We start from the raw sequence: 18,742 nt of genomic DNA on the forward strand, positions 1-18,742 counted from the left end.
AGCCACCAGCCATGCAGCACATGTGGTTGTCAAGCACACAAAATGTGGCTAGCATGACTGCGAACCAAATGTTTAATTTCCTTAAAAATTTTAATGTAAATATTTTTATTTAAAACTTTGATATTCCTAATTGTCCCTTGTTTCCGTTTTTTTCTTTTCTTACTTGTTTTTAATTGCAGTAAAATACCCATAACATAGAATTGACCGTCTCTGCCATTTTTTAAGTGGGTGGTTCAGTGACATTCAGTGCTTTCACATTGTTGTGCAACCATCTCCACCATCATCTCCAGAACTTCTTTCATCTTGCAGAACTGAAACTCTGCCCTCAATAAGCAAGAACTCCCCGGTTCTCCTCCCCACCCGCAGCGCACAGTCCCGGGCAGCTGTCATTCTCCTTTCTGTCTCTACATGAGAAGCGGCCTCATACAGTACTTTCGATTTTTTTGGTAACTGGCTCACTTCACTTAGCTTAAGGATCATCCGTGCTGTAGCCTGCGTCAGTTTCCTTCCTGCGTGGAATTCCACTGTAAATATACAGCACATTTGGCCCATCCATTCATCCGCTGATGGAACTTGGGTTGTTTCCTCCTTTGGACTATGGCGAATAGTGCTGCCGTGAATGTGGGGATACAAAGATATCTTCGAGACCCTGCTTTCAATTCTTTTGTGTGTCTACCCAGAAGTGGACTTGCCAGATCATATGGTAATTCTATTTTTAATTTTTGGAGGAGCCGCGAAATCATTTTCCATGGCAGCTGCACCATTTTACTTTCCCACCCACCGTGCACAAGGGTTCCAATTTCTCCACATCCTCGGCAACAATTGTTATTTTTTGGGTTTTTTTGATGGCAGCCATTCTAACGGGTGCGAGGTGGTGTTTATGCTTTCGATGACATTTCCCTGATTAGTGGTGATGATCACCTTTTCACGTGCTTCACCGTTTGTATCTAATTTGGATAAATATCTGCTCAAGTCCTCTGCCCTCATTTCAGTGAATTAGCTTGAACTTGAGCTACATAGTCACATGTGGCTGCCGTATTAGACAGCGCAGGTCCATATACACACACAACGGGATTTCCAGTAAATCCTGGACATTGTGTCATTTCCACCTTAAATATTGCAGGGTGTGTTTCTTAAAGGTAAGGATTCTGTAAAGAAAAAAAAAAGAACACAATGTCATTATTAAACCTAGACTCTTAATCACCGTTTCTTAGCATTATCAAATATCCAGACAACATTCAAATTCTGTCTTTAAATAGTTAGTGGGCTCATTTGTGTCCTTCAAGGCTCCCTCCCCCGGCAGGATCCTGGGTAGATCTGTGCATGAGCAGCGAGGGGCACATGGCTCTGGCTGTGTATGGCCTATGGTTTCCCCAGAACCACTTTATGTAGCCTCATTGATCTCAGCTGAGAAATGATATCACAGTAGAAGGTTGGAAGGACCAGAGGAGACTTGGCACCGGGCAGTTTAAGTAGGACCATAGGCATAGCTCACTGGCTGGAGCAGGTGATATATCAACCCTTCCAAACATGCGCAAGGGCCACATGTGGCAAATGGCACCAGGAAGAAAAACTGGGAGCCGGGGACGTTTGCCCAACCTGACTGCGCCGTGGCCAGAAAGCTCTGCAAGTTGCCACATGAGGGAAGCTTCACTGTGGCAGTTAAAATGATTGCCATGGTATATGTTGCTTACAAAAGACCTTACCACACGCGAGGATTAAAGGTATTCCTGTATAACAATCCTATGGGGGGACAGACTGTGATTCTCATTTTCCAGATGAGGAAACTGAGGCACAGAGGCATGAGGAACTTGTCGCAGGCACACGGCTGGGAAGTGGCAGTGCCAGGAAGGGAACCCGGGCCACTTAGCGACCCAGCCTGCTCTTCCCCACACGCCACCCCGCCTCTCCAGCAAAGAGCTTGCATTAGTCACGATGGATACTTGGCAGCTTCAGTGATGTCAGCTGCACTGGAATCTGGGACATTTATTAAAAATGCAGCCACTCTGGCCCCTCTCTCAATGTCTGAGCCTCTAGATCCAGGATTGGTCCTGGAAATCAGTGTGAGCCTGTGTGGAAACGAGACTTGGGGGTTGAGGGTGGATGCTGGAGGCCTCTGCACCTCTGACCTTTCCTCATTCATCAGCAGCATTTAGTAATACTTGCAAAATGATATCAATGCCAGTAATAGCAATACCAACACCTGCTACGCACCAACCACAGGCCAGGCCCCGGTCTGAGTGCCCTTCCACTGCCATATGCGAGAACAGGGACTATAATTATGCCCATTTTACAGATGAGGACACTGAGCCCCAGAGAGGTGAAGTCACTTGCCCAAGGTCGCCCAGCCCTCGTGTAGGAGTGGGGATTTGAACTGCTGACTCCAACCCCAGAACAGTCACCCTATGCTGGAGCTCTTGGCATCAACCCTGGCACCTGATTGGGGTGACCCATCTCAGAGGAACCCCACACCTGCCGATTATTGACAAATTATTTTCTCTTTCTCATGGAACTTTTTGAAAAGATGGAAAATAACTAGAATGGCATGATGAAGCCCCCAGGTACCCATCAGCCTGCCTGAACAGTTAGTTATCAACATCCCTCCACGTCTGTTCAGCTCTCCCCCCGCCCACCACTACCACACCCTGACGATTTTTTTTTTCACAATTTTGTTTAAGGTGAAATTGACATGCATTGAATTGACACGCATTGATATACATAAACCTAAGCTGTGAATTTTTAAGCCCTTATGTAACCGACACTCCATCACAATGCAGAACATTTCCCTCTCCCCAGAATGTCTGCCCCCTCTGCTGTCCATTTCTCTGATGTGACCATTGGAATGAAACCATGGAAAACAAATTCTCAGTCTGGAACCTCCCGCTGGACGTTCACCTGTGGGTCCTATTTGGAGAACTGTGTTCCGGAAACCTCCTCTCCTGGCTCTAATTCTGGTCCAGCGTTTACAGAATTTGAGCCCCACCCCGAAGCCTGAGCCCACACGGAGCCGGCGGCTCTCACGAAGCTACCTTGGGTGCTTGTGAACACCTCCAGGCTGGGGCTGTGCCCCTGGAATCTGGCTGGGCCAGGATCCCGTGTTTCAGGGTCTTGTGACAGATGCTTTCTAGATCTTTCCGGGGCCCGGGCCTCTCGACAAAGAGGTGAAGCAATTCCCATTCCTCCTCTCTCTTCCATCCACTCACTTTATTGCTTTTTTGAATCTGAACTATCCCAGGCATTCATAAAATGTTCCCAAAGGCTGTCACCCAGCTTTGTCTTGACACTGTTGCCATATTTGCTTTAGATTTTGAAAGAAAAACATGATGAGAGGACGGTCTGTGGAATCATGGTTAAGGGCGGGGACTCTGGAGTTAGCCTGCTTTGGTGCAGAGCCCAGCCTGGCCAGTTACCACTTGAGGGATCTTGGGTATATGGCTAACCATTCAGGGCCTCAGTTTTCTCTTATGCAGAATGGGGCTGATAAAAAGACCTGCTTCATGGGGATTTAAAGAAGGTGAAATTGGTGGGGGAAGGTATAGCTCAGTGGTAGAGCACATGCTTAGCATGCGTAAGGTCCTGGGTTCAATCTCCAATGCCGCCATTAAAATAAATAAATAAATAAAAATAAAGAAGGTGGAATGGGCTAATATGTGCAGGGTACTTAAAACCAGGGGCTGACACACAGCGGGCCTGCAGCAGCAGCATCTTCATTCGTGGATTCTGTATACGTGGATCCGCCTGCTCGCTAACATTGACACCCCCCAGATCAGTGTTCTCGGCACTTTCCTGGCCACTCCCAGATGTGTGCAGAGGTTGAACCTGGTGACGCCCCCGCCTTGTCCATCCAGCTCGTGAGCTGTGAGCAAGTGTCCTTTCGGTGCTCTCTTCAGTGCCCTGCTGTTTGGGCTCTTTTGTGCATTTTGTTGGTGGTTTTGGTGTTAAAAGTAGCCCTTCCCACACTGTTGGTGGGAATGTAATTTGGTGCAGCCACTATGGGAAACAGTACAGAGATTCCTTAAAAAACTAAAGATACAGTTATATGATCCAGCAATCTCAGTCCTGGACCTATAACCAGAAAAGACAAAAACTGTAATTTGAAAAGATACATGCACCCCAGTGTTCACAGTAGCACTATTTACAATAACCACAACATAGAAGCAACCTAAATGTCCATCAATAGATGACTGGATAAAGAAGATGTGGTGTATATGTGTGTGTGTGTGTCTGTGTGTGTGCGTACAACGGAATATCATCCAGCCATAAAAAGAATGAAATAATGCCATTTGCAGCAACGTGGATGGACTTAGAGATTGTCATACTAAGTGAAGTAAGTCAGACAAAGACAAATATCATATGATATCGCTTATATGTGGAATCTAAAAAATGATGCAAATGAACTTATTTACAAAACAGAAGCAGATTCATAGACATAGAAAACAAACTTGTGGTTGCCAAAGAAGGAAGGGGAGGAGGGATAAATTAGTAGGAGTTTGGGATTAGCAGATACAAACTACTGTATATAAAATAGATAAACAGAAAGGTCCTATTGTATAGCACAGGGAACTACATTCAATATCTTATAATAACCTATAATGAAAAAGAATATATATACATATATGTATAACTGAATCACTATGCTGTACACCTGAAACTAACACAACATTGTAAATCAACTGCACCTCAATTAAAAATTTTTTAAAAATAGCCCCTCCTGTGTGGTGCCGAAGTGCCGTCCAGTGTCCCCAAGTGCAGGAGGGCTGTGACGTGCTCTACGGAGAATGAGCTCCCCTCTGCCCTAGTTAGAGCGCTGCTGGCGTGAGTTCAGTGTGAGTGAATCAACCATGTATCTTCAACACTGTGTCTTTAAACAGAAACACACATACACCACGGGGATATATAGAGGATGGGCTGATGAGACTGGGACCAGATGCTCCTGGGAAGCTAACCCAGTATTTCCCCTGGAGTGGTGACCTTACAGAATACAAGCATCTCAAATGACGAGACCCAAGCGTACTTTGTTAGCTTGGAAGCACCGGTGGATTTTACTGTATAACGGTCCCTCCTGTGGCATGACGTGTGTGTATGTCTACACGCTAGGTGTGGATGCGGTGCAGTGAGTCTGCACGTACCACATAGGTGATCATTTGCAGTGTGTGTGGTTTTAAACTAGTATGTGGCCTCTCCTCTCTCCAGCTACATCTTTCTCCTCTTCACTGCGGGTCTCACTCACAGCCTCTCTCTCCTCTCTCCACAGCTGGCCCCCGAAAGGACACTCCCCAAGTCCCCAGCTGGGGGCCCCGCGTAGAGCTGGAGTGGACACCCCCTCCTTCCCTTCATGATTCGTCGGTAGCGCAGGTAACCACCAAGAGTCCCTCTCAGCCCCGGAGGGGCTGTTGTCCTTTGTCCACCCCTGACCCCGGAAGGGAAGGGACGTTCCTTCTTGGCTGAGCCCGGCTTAGCCACATCCCTCAGCCCCGCCCTCTCAGGTCATTTGGGCCATCCCCCTGCCTCCACGCCATCGGTGGGCAGGATGCTCCTCCCCACCTCCCCTCATCTCCAGATTCTTTGCAGAGCTTGCCTTGTTGTTCCCTGGCCGGACGAGGCCGGATGTGGGCTAGTTGGGATAGGTTCACGGGCTCACAGGCCACGGAGCTGGTGACACAGGAAGGAGGCACATGGGTGGAGGCTGGGCTCTGAAGCCAGAGAGTGTGTAGTCCCCACCACCAGATGCAGCAGCAGCCTTGGAAGGGCCTCTCTGGGGACGGTTCCCAGGGCCAGATCTAGAGGGGACAGTGATCGGCAGGCGAGGATCTGGGGGAGATGTGTCCTTGTGTCTGCCTCGCGGGCCCTGTCCCAGACTGGGCGTGTTAACGCAGGGCCCGTGTGTGCGTGCATGCGCGTGTGCGTCCCAGGGACCCTGGGGAAGCACAGGTAACATTTTTGGCCAACATGCATGTTTCTGGCAAGAGGGTCTTTTGTGCTATCATCAGACTCTGTGACGCACTATTTCAGGAAGACCCTGACCCACCTAGGAGGGACCTACCCGGGACTCTTTATGCCACAGAGCAATTGAGAGTAACGGGAGCTGGGGCGGCCATCAGGAGGTGACTGTCAGGGATGCTCAGAGAACGCTGTCGGCGGAAAGGGGTTATGAACCAGCTTAGGGCACCTGTGAGATTGTACACGTGTGTTTTGAGGGGAGGGGAATCCACAAAAGTCACCACGTCCTTGGTGAGCTCAGGACTACCACCTCCCCCCCCCCCACACACAAAAAAGAGACTAAGAACTCCCTGGTCCTGGGCTGGGGTTGTGCGTGACTTCTCACTGTGTCCGCTCTGCTTTGTTGGGAGGGAAAGATGGCTGGGTTTGGAAGTTTGCAAAGGTGGGTGTGTTGTGGGGGGCTGACTATAGCTCAGTGGTAGAGCGCATGTGCTCTTGGTCCTGGGTTCAGTTCCCAGTACCTCCATTAAAAAGAAAAGAAAAAAAAGGTGGGCGCATGGAAGTTTGGTGGGATGTTTGGAGCGATGGAAGTTTAGGCAGTGGATGGGCAAACCTGGAGAACTTCCATTTTCTCACCTGTGGAATGGGGCTGACAGCATCTCCCCGACCCAGGGGGGTTGAACAAGCTAACATTTGTGGAGCACTGAGGGCAGTGCCTGGTATGTGGTACACATGGGACAGATGTTGGCTTTCCGCATCCTCATCATTCCGGCAGGCTCAGCCCGGCTCCAGCGGCACCTCTGCCTCAGAGCACCCATCCTGCCGGTCCCTCTGCCTCTCTCTTCCCTTCCTTGCAAACTACAAGGCATTTGTCTTCAAGGGGGACCCAGAACCTGGGTCATGAGGCCCTTTATGCCGCCTCCACTCCCTCCCTACTTCACCCCTTCCTCTGTTGGGCAAGCCCCTGACCCTAGCCCCTGGCCTGCTCTGGGCGAGGCCCTGGGCTCAGGGAGGTGGGACCGAGTGCTGGTGCAGAGCCCAGGCTCGAGGCCAGACTTCTGGGTCCAGGCCTGGCTCTGCCACCTGCAGCAGGGAGGTGGAGGACGATGGTCTCTGCTCTTCCGAGTGCTCACCTGCCAAGCAGGGGTAGCAGGACCCACCTGGCAGGATGCTGTGGGGATGAAGTGGGCCTGTGCGTGATCAGGGCTTACTTGTCTGGGTTGATGTCATCATCATTGTCAGCAGATACAGGGGAAGGAGAGAGGGGGGGAGAAGGCAGTTGTCTCTGTCTGGTCAGGCGGTTCTAGAAGGGGCCCCCACCTATGCCCATAGAATTAAGGGAACAGAAACCCTGACCCCCTTCTGGGGTCTCGGCCCCTGGGAATGGTCCTTGCAGGGAGGGCCCTGGCGTGCTGCCAACATCTAACTTGTCTTTCTTGCCCTCTTCTCGGCCCGCCCTGTCCAGTGGCGATGGATGATGAGGATGGGAGATGCTTACTAGACGTGATTTGGTGAGTAGTAGGCTTCCCCCACCACACCCTCCCTCTCCCTCCCCTCCCCTGTCCCTCACCTCCTCAAGTGTCTCTCCCCATCTCTCTTACAGTGACCCTCAGGCCCTCAATGACTTCTTACATGGATCCGAGAAGGTGAGTGCTGGGGCGGGGAGAGGCATCCCAGGGCAGGGGGCTGTGGAGTGGGGAGCTGAGGGACACACCCCCAATTCAGTAGGCATCTGCCCCATGCCTTCCACGAGCCAGGAACCAGGGTTCTGGTGGAGAGTGAAAGAGATGGCAGATCCCTGCCCTCGCATCATACACGTTTGTTTCCCTGGTAAACCAAGCAACAAGTAATTAATCAACATGACGGTGGAAAGCACCGTGCAGAGTAGCTTAAGAAATAATGTCAGTGGGGAGTGAGGGTATAGCTCAGTGATAGAGCGTGTGCTTAGCATGCACGAGGTCCTGAGTTCAATCCTCAGTACCTCCATTAAAAGAAATTTTTTTTAAAGAAATAATGTCACTTGAGAAACAAAAGAGGTTTAGGAGGAAATGAATGGGGGAGGGGGACAGGGAGGGGACGTTGAAGGTGAGCCTGAAGGATCAAAGGGAGGTACCCATGGTTCTCTGGGCTGGGGAAGAGCAGGTAGAAAAGTGGAAAATTTCGATGTGTTCAAGGAAAAGAAAGACTCGTGGGGCCAGACTGAAGGGGAATCTAGTAGGTGGTGAGGGTGGCATGGACAAACATCACCAGGTCATGGGGCCTGGACGACCTTGATTGAGAAGTTTTGATTTTATTCTGAAGGGGACGGGCAGTTCTGTGAGGTTCTTGAGTGCATGGAACAAAGCGGAGAAGAGGGGACATCTGTTGAGCTGTGGGGTGTTGTATCAGTTACCAAGGGCTGCATAACAAGTTGTCCCAACACTTAGTGACTTGAAACAACATCTGTTAGAGCTCTCCCAGTTTCTAAGGGACAGGACTTGGGGAGCAGCTTAGCTGGGTGTCAGGCTCAGGGTCTCCCCTGAGTCACAGTCAGGATGTTGGCTGGAGCTGCTGTCATCTGAGGGCTGTCAGGGGACGGAGGACATGCTCCCACAATGACTCACTCCTGTGCCTGTTGGCTAGAGTCCTCAGTTCCTTGCCATGTAGACCTCGCCACAGGATGGCTTGAGTGTCCTCGTGACACAGCAGCGGGACTCCCAAGAGCGAGTGACCCAAGGGAGAGAGCCAGGAAGCTCAGTGCCTTTTATGACCTAGTCTCCGAAGTCACAGACTGTCATCCTTATCACACTGTGTGCACTAGAAGCGAGTCACTCAACCCGCCCACACTCACAGGGAGGGGAACAGAGTTCCACTTCCCGGGAGAGGACGTATCAAATAATTTTTGTGGAGTAGGGGCAAGTGCACTGGGACGCTGGTGGCCGGGGCCATGGGGTGGGTGGTGGAGGAGGGGCCAGGCATGGCTTGAGATCTTTTGGGAGGCAGAGTCAACTAGACTTGCTGGTGGATTCGATGCTGAGGCAGAAAGAGCATCCAGAATGCCTCCTGGGTTTGATCTGAGCCGCTCAGTGGGTTGTGGTCCTGTTCCCTGAGATTGGGAGTTTGGGGGCAGATTCCAGAAGTCCAGGAGGTGGGGGCTATTGGATCCACCAGTCTGGGGTTCTGGAAAGAGCTCAGCTGGAGAGAGAAATTGAGGAGGCTCAGCTGTGGACATTCAGTGAGTGCTTAGGGCCTATTCCAGACATTGACGATGCCTCCGGGAGTGGCAGGGCTGCACAGAGGAAGGAGCGACTTAGGGGGAAGGGACAGACCGTTGTTGGGAAGAGGTGGCATATGTGACCAGCCCTGAAGGATGTGTTGCCAAAGACACCAAGTGGGGAAAGGCAGGGGGCAGGGGGCCACCGCTTGGGCAAAGGCATAGAGACAGGATTCCAGAGCTCAAGGCAGGAGTGTCAGAGAGCCTCAGACACGGTGCTGGGGATGCCCTGGGTGTTAAAGATGCAGCCAAGTCCTTTTCTTTGGGGCCTCTTTTCTAGAGGCAGAGTTTCCTGTACCCCTTGCGCCCGCCCCCATCTCGTCTTTGTCTCTCTGTCCCATGTAACCCTCAATTGGTTTTTGTTCTAGAGCGTGGGCCGGCCCACTGCCCAGCTGACCTTTGACCTTGGGTGGGGGCGGGTCTTGTTGCAGCTCGACAGTGATGACCTCCTGGATAATCCCGGGGAGGCCCAAAGTGCCTTCTATGAAGGTCCTGGGGTAAGTGGCCTGGGGGCTTGGGGAGGGTGATGGGCTCCAATTATCATCCGTTGCCCATGGAGGCAGCCAGTGCAGGAAAGGGGGTAGCAGGGGGAGGGGGAGGGCACCCACATCCACTGAGGCACTTTGCCGGGAGGAGGGCAGGGCAGTCACTGAGAGCAGGGCCAGGTACAGGTGAGAACAAAGCTGCTGGACCCCTGGCTATGCCCGCAGGACCCTGAGAGGAGGTGGGGATCATGAGACCCTGGCCTTGGAGGGGAGCTGGTACGGAGCTGGTACAGAGAATGGCCCTGGAGTTATGGGGGGGTGGGGGGTGGGGCACTCCTGATGGCTTGCGGTCCTGTTCAGGCTCAGCCGTGGGGGAGTGTGTCACCTGAAGGCAGGGGTGATGAGCAAAGCCCAGAGTGGGGAACACAGTGGGCTTTTATTGAGTACCTGCTATGTGCTGGCCTATGCCAGGCCCATTACTAAATGTCATTTGTCCTCTTCTGCAGCCTCTCCCTCCCCTCTCCTTTCCCCTTCTCTCCCCCTCCCGCCCCCTCCTTTTTCCTCCTTTCCCCTCTTCTGTCTCCCTCCCACTCCCCGCTCCCCGCTCCTCCCTCTTCATCTACTGAACACATATCATATGCCAGGCCCTTCTCATTAGTTTTCACTGACTTCTCCCAACAATTATAATAATATATTCCAAAGAATTTATCTGGCATAATAGACATGACTAAATCCAGAACCCAAGAAATACACATTATGTTCATGCTATTCTATTTGTCAACCCAGTAACACTGTGAGCTTCTGTTCTCATTGTGTGATCATTATTCTTATCGCTGTTGTCCTCTTTTAATACCCAAGAGGTCCCTGATCAGGCTCTCAACACCTCCCATACATGACAGCAGTGAACATCATGCCATCCTAGCAGACAGGTTTGGATCATGCCATTTAGTGGTTAGGGACTCAGAAATGCCTAGTCCTTGGTGCAGGGCTGAGCTGGAGGCCTGTCCTGCCAGAGGTGACCTGTCTCCCCGACAGGGAGGTGAGGATGGGAGCCGGGCCACCTCACTGGGCTATTATTGACAACCCCATGGACGGTAATAATAACAGGGACATATGATGTTTCTCCAGCATCAGCTCAGTGCCGGGACTGCTGTGAGCCCTCCGTGTGGACTCAGAATCTTTCTCACCATGGGGTTCGATCCATTATCTGGTCAAATGTCAGTGGGTATTCCGTGCCATTGGCATAATTATTGCTTATGGAATATTTACTCAAATCCGCATCCCTATATTGATTATACATTTGTGCCCTGGGTCACCATCCTGGAAAGCATTTAAGAAACATCAAACTCACAGCGCACTTGGCACAAATTAAGGCTCCCAGATGGCAGCTGCTGCTGTAATCTGTAATAGAACCACGATCTGTTTCATCTGAAACCTTGGGGGCCAGGCATGTTCCAGAATTCAGGCTTGTTCAGATTCTGGAAAGTGATGCAAAACGTGTGCTAGGTGTCACATAAGCTCGCTCACCTTTGTGTGGTCAAACTTCAGACGAGTCACGGTATGTGGATGAATTGCGCCTTCTCCCTGAGAGTATCACCTCAGTTCTGGTCAGGTTTCACGGCCCAAAGTCACCAAAGTACTTGTGGTTTTCAGAGCCTTTTGGGTTTTGGCATTGCGGATGAATATTATGGGCCTGTATGGATGTTTAGAAAATGGTTTTTATTCCATTCTGCTGATGTGTTCAGATGGGGAAACAGGCCAGATTAAGTAAGCTCCAGTTGTACGGCTTAGCTCTGGCAAAGCTGAGGTTTGAAGCCAGGTCCAGCCACTTCTAGATGGAAGGTTCTTTCTGCCCCTGCCACCCTGACACCCTTTGCTGCCGTTGTGCCTGGAGCCCAGCCCCTTGCTAACCTCAGCTCTTTCCTTCCCACCTCACCCGGCCTCCAGCTCCATGTACAAGAAGCTTCTGGCAACCACTTGAACCCCGAGCCCAGCCAGCCGGCCCCGAGCGTGGACCTTGACTTCCTGGAAGATGACATCCTGGGCTCGCCCTCGGCTGGGGGTGGCAGCGGGGGCGGTGGGGGCGCTGACCAGCCCTGCGACATCCTCCAGCAGAGCCTCCAAGAGGCCAACATCACTGAGCAGACACTCGAAGCTGAGGCCGAGCTGGACTTGGGCCCCTTCCAGCTGCCCACCCTGCAGCCCGCGGACGGCGGGGCAGGCCCAGCGGGTGCCGGAGGGGCTACAGCAGTGGCCACGGGGCCCCAGGCCCTTTTCCCTGGTGGCGCTGACCTCCTGGGGCTGCAGGCCCCGCCCACTGTGCTGACCCACCAGGCCCTGGTCCCGCCCCAGGACGTGGTCAACAAAGCCCTCAGTGTCCAGCCCTTCCTGCAGCCTGTGGGCCTGGGCAACGTGACCCTGCAGCCCATCCCTGGCCTCCAGGGCCTGCCCAACGGCAGCCCTGGGGGCACTACGGCAGCCACACTCGGCCTGGCCCCCATCCAGGTGGTGGGCCAGCCAGTCATGGCACTCAACCCGCCCACCTCCCAGCTCCTGGCCAAACAGGTGCCCGTTAGTGGCTACCTGGCCTCGGCGGCTGGGCCCTCGGAGCCAGTGACCTTGGCATCAGCTGGTGTCTCGCCCCAGGGGGCTGGCCTGGTCATCCAGAAGAACCTCCCCGCCGCTGTAGCCACCACGCTCAATGGGAACTCGGTGTTTGGAGGGGCGGGAGCTGCCACTGCTGCTGCCAGCGGGACGCCCTCGGGACAACCGCTGGCGGTGGCCCCGGGCCTCGGCACATCACCGCTGGTTCCAGCACCAAACGTGATCCTCCATCGCACGCCCACACCCATCCAGCCCAAGCCTGCCGGTGTGCTGCCCCCCAAACTCTACCAGCTGACACCCAAGCCGTTTGCCCCTGCAGGCGCCACGCTCACCATCCAGGGTGAGGCGGGGGGCCTTCCGCAGCAGCCCAAGGCCCCCCAGAACCTGACTTTCATGGCAGCGGGCAAGGCTGGCCAGAACGTGGTGCTGTCAGGCTTCCCGGCACCTGCTCTGCAGGCGAATGTCTTCAAGCAGCCTCCTGCCACCACCACAGGGGCAGCCCCACCGCAGCCCCCCGGAGCCCTGAGCAAGCCCATGAGCGTCCACCTCTTGAATCAAGGCAGCAGCATCGTCATCCCCGCCCAGCACATGCTGCCGGGCCAGAACCAGTTCCTGCTGCCCGGCACATCCGCTGTCCAGCTCCCTCAGCCGCTCTCGGCCCTGCCTGCCAACGTGGGTGGGCAGATCCTGGCGGCCGCAGCCCCCCACGCGGGCGGACAGCTCATCGCAAACCCCATCCTCACTAACCAGAACCTGGCGGGCCCGCTGAGCCTGGGCCCCGTGCTGGCCCCTCACTCCGGGGCCCACAGTGCGGCCCACATTCTCTCAGCTGCCCCCATCCAGGTGGGCCAGCCGGCACTCTTCCAGATGCCCGTGTCGCTGGCCGCGGGCAGCCTGCCCACCCAGAGCCAGCCAGCGCCCGCCGGCCCTGCTGCCACTACCGTCCTCCAGGGAGTCACTCTGCCCCCCAGCGCCGTGGCCATGCTCAACACCCCCGACGGCCTTGTGCAGCCGGCCACCCCCGCCGCCGCCACTGGGGAGGCGGCACCCGTCCTCACGGTGCAGACAGCGCCCCCGGTGCCCCCCGCGGTCAGCACACCGCTGCCTCTGGGCCTCCAGCAGCCACAGGCGCAGCAGCAGCAGCCTCCACAGGCCCCCACCCCACAGGCCGCTGCCCCGCCTCAGGCCACCACCCCCCAGCCCAGCCCAGGCCTGGCGTCTAGCCCGGAGAAGATTGTCCTGGGGCAGCCGCCTTCTGCCTCCACCACGGCCATCCTCACTCAGGACTCCCTGCAGATGTTCCTGCCCCAGGTAACTAGGGCTGGGCTGGCCGGGCAGGGGAGGGGCGGGGGCGGGGCCGCGAGGGCAGGGCGGGGTCTGCCTGGGCAGGGGTCGAGAGCCGAAACCGGATGTGGTTGAGGCAGCAACTTGGGAGGGTCCTGTGATGATGGAGAGCCACTCAAAGGTGGCACCCCTGCTCCAGGTTTGGGTGTCCCTGAGGACGAGGCCGGAGGGTGACAGGGGTCAACTGGCGGACACAGAGACGCTGACACAGACAAGGGAGAGGGACAGACAGACAGACGAGGAGAGTGAATGACTGGCTGACTGACAGACTGACAAGGAGAGCCAGACTGCCCTCTTGCTGGAGCGTTGGAGAGGGATCACAGAGAGAGAGTGGACTAGACACAGACAGACTGGGCGGGAGAGATGGGAGTCGGGTGGAGCTGGGAGTCGACTCACAGAGACTGAGTGGACGGAGCTGCCCTGGGTTTTGGCCTCCAAGTGCCTGGACCCTGGGGCTCCCCTGGCCTCAGCACTCAGCCTCTTGGCGCCCCCCCCCCCCCCGAGCTGTTCCCACCACCCTCTTCTCTGGAGCATCAGTGGGGGCGGGGGCGTCAAGGAAGGCCATGGGTCTGCAGGGATGGCTTTCTGACCCTTTGCGGGCTGCCCCTTTCAGGAGAGGAGCCAGCAGCCCCTCTCCACAGAGGGACCCCACCTCTCCGTGCCCGCCTCGGTCATAGTCAGCGCCCCGCCTCCCGCCCAAGAGCCAGCCCCGACCACCCCTGTCGCCAAAGGAGCTGGCCTTGGCCCTCAGGCCCCCGACAGCCAGGCTTCCCCGGCGCCGGCCCCCCAGGTAGATGAACCCCAGCAGCCTCTGTCCTAGCGCAGACCAGCCTTGCCCCTTGCCCCTTCTTCCCCGCTCCCTCCTCTTGCTCTCTGGCTGCCCTGCCTGCCTTTCTGTCTCGCTGGCTTGGGAAACGGTGCTCTCCTTTGCTCCCCAGATATTTCCTGAGGGTCTCCTGACGGTCATGGATGCTTGAGACCAGGGCCAGTCCCTGGGCAGCCCACGATCTAGTCAGGGAGACAAGATGCACACAACAGGAAACGGATCATATCCTAGAATTATTTTCATATCTGGATAAGTAATGTTCAGGTAGCTGACATTTCAAGGAGGATACCGAGAGGTCTGGATGAAAGCCCACTCTCCTGCTTTCCCTCCCCAAGGTGGTTTCCTCCGCTCCTTTCCACTCACAGACAAGCAAGATAACACCTGGATTCTTTCCCTTCCATTTTTAAGAAAATGATAGCATACTTTGCATGCATTCTGCACCTTTTATCATTTAAAAATTCATCTCAGAGACTGTACTTCATTTTATACAATTGCATAGCATTCCACTGTGTGGAGGTACTATTATTTAACCAGTTGTTGGGAATTTAGGTCACTTTTTGGTCTCTAGCTACTATGAGCAAGGCTGTAAAGAAAACTGTACATATGTCACTTTGTAGGATAAGTTCTTAACAAGGAAATTGCTGGGTCTGAGAGCATATGCATTTGGAGTTTGACAGATACTGCCAAATTGCTCTCTATGGAGTATAAATTGGTTTAACAGATTATCAGCAATATATGATTTGTGCCTGTTTGCCCGCACCCTCAGCAATATTGAACTCAGCCAGTCTGGTCGGTAAAAAAATAGTATCTTGTTTTGTTTTAATTTACATTTCTTTCACTGTGAATGAGGCTGGGCAAGTTTTTGTAGATTTAAAGCTATTTATCTCTTCTGTGGAATTGTTCACACCCTTGACCATTTTCAAATTTGTGCTGGTCATTTTCTTGTTGATTTGTTGAAACTCTTTACATATTAATTAGTCTTCATCTCATGTGAGTCATTAGCACATAAGCATACAAGGTTAAGGCAGTCCACCTTTTCTTCTGGAAGGATGGATGTGGTCCTCCTTCAAAAGGAACCAGTGGGTAGGTAGATTAGGATAGGCAGGAAGAGGAGGGAATAACAGCGAGGTCCAGCAGAAGTCAGCTGGGCTTTGGCCTTAAATGGCTGTGATTTCACTCTCAGGCTCTGCTCCTTACCATGTGACTTGCAGCAGCCAGTTTCTTCATTCCATCAACAGAAGTTTAGGGAAGCAAAGGCACTGAGTATAGGCCAGACCTTGTGCTAACCCTGAGCAAGTCCCTGTAACTGCTGAGCCTTGATTTCCTCATCTGGAAAATAGGAATGACAGTTTCTTTATAGGTCTGTTAGGACGAGTTAACGAGTTAATGTATGCTTTGCGCAGAGTAAGCACTCCATAAATGTTGGCTGCTATTGTTGTTGTTGTTGTTGTTATTATTATTATTTCAGTTTTTCTGCTTATGGGGTAGAGCCCAGAAGGATGTAGGGCCAGGATGTCCCCAAGTCATCTCTACACAGGGAGAAAAAGCAGGCAGAAGGAAGGAAGGGGAGAGGGGCCACTTGGCCTGTGAGAGACTCAAGCCGGAAGCACTATTTCTAGAGTGGTTTGCCGGCCTGGGTCCCTCCAGCAAGGGCCTTCCCCACTTCCGAGCCCTGTGGTTGAGAGCCAGGCCAGAGCACGCCTGTCCTCTGGCACTCCAGTGCTGTACACCCTGCAGATACGTGCAGAGCCCTGGCTGTGTGCCAGGTCCTTGTCTAGACTCGCTCGTCGGGTGACCAACCAGCCCAGTTTACCTAGTACCAAGGAAGTTCTTGGGAAATGGAACAGTTTTTGTTTTTGTTTTTTTGTTTGTTCTTGTTTTGTGGTGGGATGTAATTAGGTTTATTTATGTTTTTAATGGAGGTGCTGAGGATTGAACCCAGGACCTCGTGCTCACTAGGCAGGCACTCTACCACCGAGCTACACCCTCCCCCGGAACTTTCAGTTTTAAAACTGAGACAGTCCCAGGCAAATCGGGACAAGTTGGTCACCAGTCGGCCCTTCCCGGCTGTTTACTTCTCTGTAGCACTTACCGCCCTCTGACCAGGCTGCACATCTTCCCTGTTGACTCTCTTCACTAGAACGCCAGCTCCTCTCTATAACGTATACTCTTCACTGTAACAGAAACTCACTGAGGGCAGAGAGCTTGGTGTGTTGTGGCCCTGCTGGATCCCTAGCGCCCAGAATAGTGCCCGGCCGACACTCAGTGAGCCTTACTGGAATAAATGAATGGTGGAAGGAACTCAGCCACACCCACAAGCACCCCCCTGGTGCTCAGTACCCCGCAGCAAAAACAAAGGGAGGGCCGTTCCTGCTGGACACTAGGTATGGCTGAAAAACTGCTATCCGGGAGAACTGTTGTTGGAGGGGTAGTTAGCAAACAGGTCTTCTGGAATCCCACTCTGCCACTTACAGGCTCTGTGACCTTCGTCAAGTCACTAACCTGTCTGTGCCTCAATTTCCTGACCTGTAAAATGATAATGGCATCTCCTTCATAGAGTTGTTAACATTAATATATGTAAAGTGCTTGAACAGGGCCAGGCACGCTGAAAGTCCCACAAAGTTGCAAAGTGAAAGAAGCTAGGCAAATGTTCCCTGAAAGCCATAAACCTTTTTTAGGCTTTGCAGGACTCTGTTGTCACAGCCTCAGAGCTGCTCTAGACCCTACATAAACCAGCAAGCATGGACGTGTCCTAACAAAACTTTATTTACGGACACTGAAATTTGAATTTCATATCAGAATCACAAGCCACAAAATATTCTTCTTCTTTTGACTTTTATTCACCCGTTTAAAAATGTGAAAACTATTCTTAGCTTGTGGGCCATACATACTGGTTGGCCAAGCGGGCAGCCGGCCAGAGTTGGGTTCTGGGCCACTGTTTGCCAACTCTGTTGGTATATTTCATTTCATCACATAAACACGCAAGGCTTCATTTTTTCAGGCCCCTAGTCCATGGTTTCCCGTGGACTGGATAATAAACAACACTTCGATAAATATTCTTGTATCTGGCTTTGCACACGTGTGAAAATATGTGTAGGGGAAATTTCTAGAAATAGAATCGCAGGATCAGAGGGTATCCAGTCAGCTCTCCATATCCTTGGGTTCTGCATCCATGGATTCAAACAACTACAGATTCAGGGAAAATCTTCCAGAAAATTCCAACACACAAAACTTGAATTCGCCACGTGCAGGCAATTCTTTACGTAGCATTTACATTGTCTTAGGTCTCATAAGTCATCTAGAGGTGATTTTTTAAAAATTGTTGTTTTGTTTTTTGGAGGGAGAAGATAATTAGGTTTATTTATTTATTATTATTATTTTTTCAATGGAGGTACTGGGGATTGAACCCAGGACCTTGTGCATGGTAAGCATGCGCTCTCCCTGAGGTGATTTAAAATATATGGGAGGATATGTGTAGATTATACGTAAATACTGCCCCATTTATACAAGGGACTTGAGCATCCTCAGATTTGGTACCCGACGGGGGTCCTGGAACCAATCCCTGCGGGATACAGAGGATTGAGTGTTACATTCCAAACATGTCATGGAAAACACCAGTCTGGTTGCTCCCCCATGAGGTTTGTGCCAGTGAAGGCTTCCTCTAGCAGCTTCGTCAGCCCGGGTCAGCCACCAGCTCACTCCCGGCCAGGCGGGAAAATGCTCGCCACCTCCTCTAATTCTGTACGAATCAACTGTCTGGCCGTCTCCCCAGGGGCAGTTGGAATTTCTTCGTAAACAGTCCACTCAGGTGGGAGTTTTTAAAAAAGTGATTATAAAAATAATTTCATGCTTATTTAGAAAATTTAGTAAACACTGAAAAGAACCAAGAAGAAAAACAAATGACCCCTAACACCACTGTGCAGGAGCCGCTGGTAACATTTTTGGTATGAAGCTTCCTTTTAGGCTTTCTTTCTTTCTTCCCATCCATTGAAATTATTTGTCCTTTTTGACCATAGGTGTTAAATTCACATGATTTGATCATGAAAAAGCCTTTTTAGCGGGGTGGGAATAGCTTGGTGGTAGAGTGCATACTTAGCATGCGCGAGGGCCTGGGTTCAATCCCCAGTACCTACATTTAAAAGAAAGAAAAAAGGCATTTTTAAAGTATGGGGAAAAGCATCCCGCCCCATGCCTGCATCCGCAGCCCCGACCCCTCCCCATAACCTCAGCGCTTACTTTTTGTATATCCTTCCAGCTCTTTGTGCATATACAGCCTTGAGCAAATACAAG

At 52.4% G+C, this 18,742-nt stretch overlaps 1 protein-coding gene across 1 annotated transcript in view; it reads left to right on the forward strand.

The window, feature by feature from the left end:
• Positions 1 to 18,742, forward strand: part of BICRA (BRD4 interacting chromatin remodeling complex associated protein) — a 73,862-nt gene that overhangs the window by 45,078 nt on the left and 10,042 nt on the right. Inside the window, 6 exon segments of the mRNA XM_031458986.2 lie at positions 5,255 to 5,355; positions 7,406 to 7,451; positions 7,544 to 7,586; positions 9,625 to 9,690; positions 11,626 to 13,593; positions 14,240 to 14,416. Coding sequence (XP_031314846.2) covers positions 7,411 to 7,451; positions 7,544 to 7,586; positions 9,625 to 9,690; positions 11,626 to 13,593; positions 14,240 to 14,416 — 2,295 coding nt within the window. The 5' untranslated portion in view covers positions 5,255 to 5,355; positions 7,406 to 7,410.

Source organism: Camelus dromedarius, chromosome 9 (genome assembly GCF_036321535.1).
Source record: "Camelus dromedarius isolate mCamDro1 chromosome 9, mCamDro1.pat, whole genome shotgun sequence".
NCBI lineage: Eukaryota > Metazoa > Chordata > Mammalia > Artiodactyla > Camelidae > Camelus > Camelus dromedarius.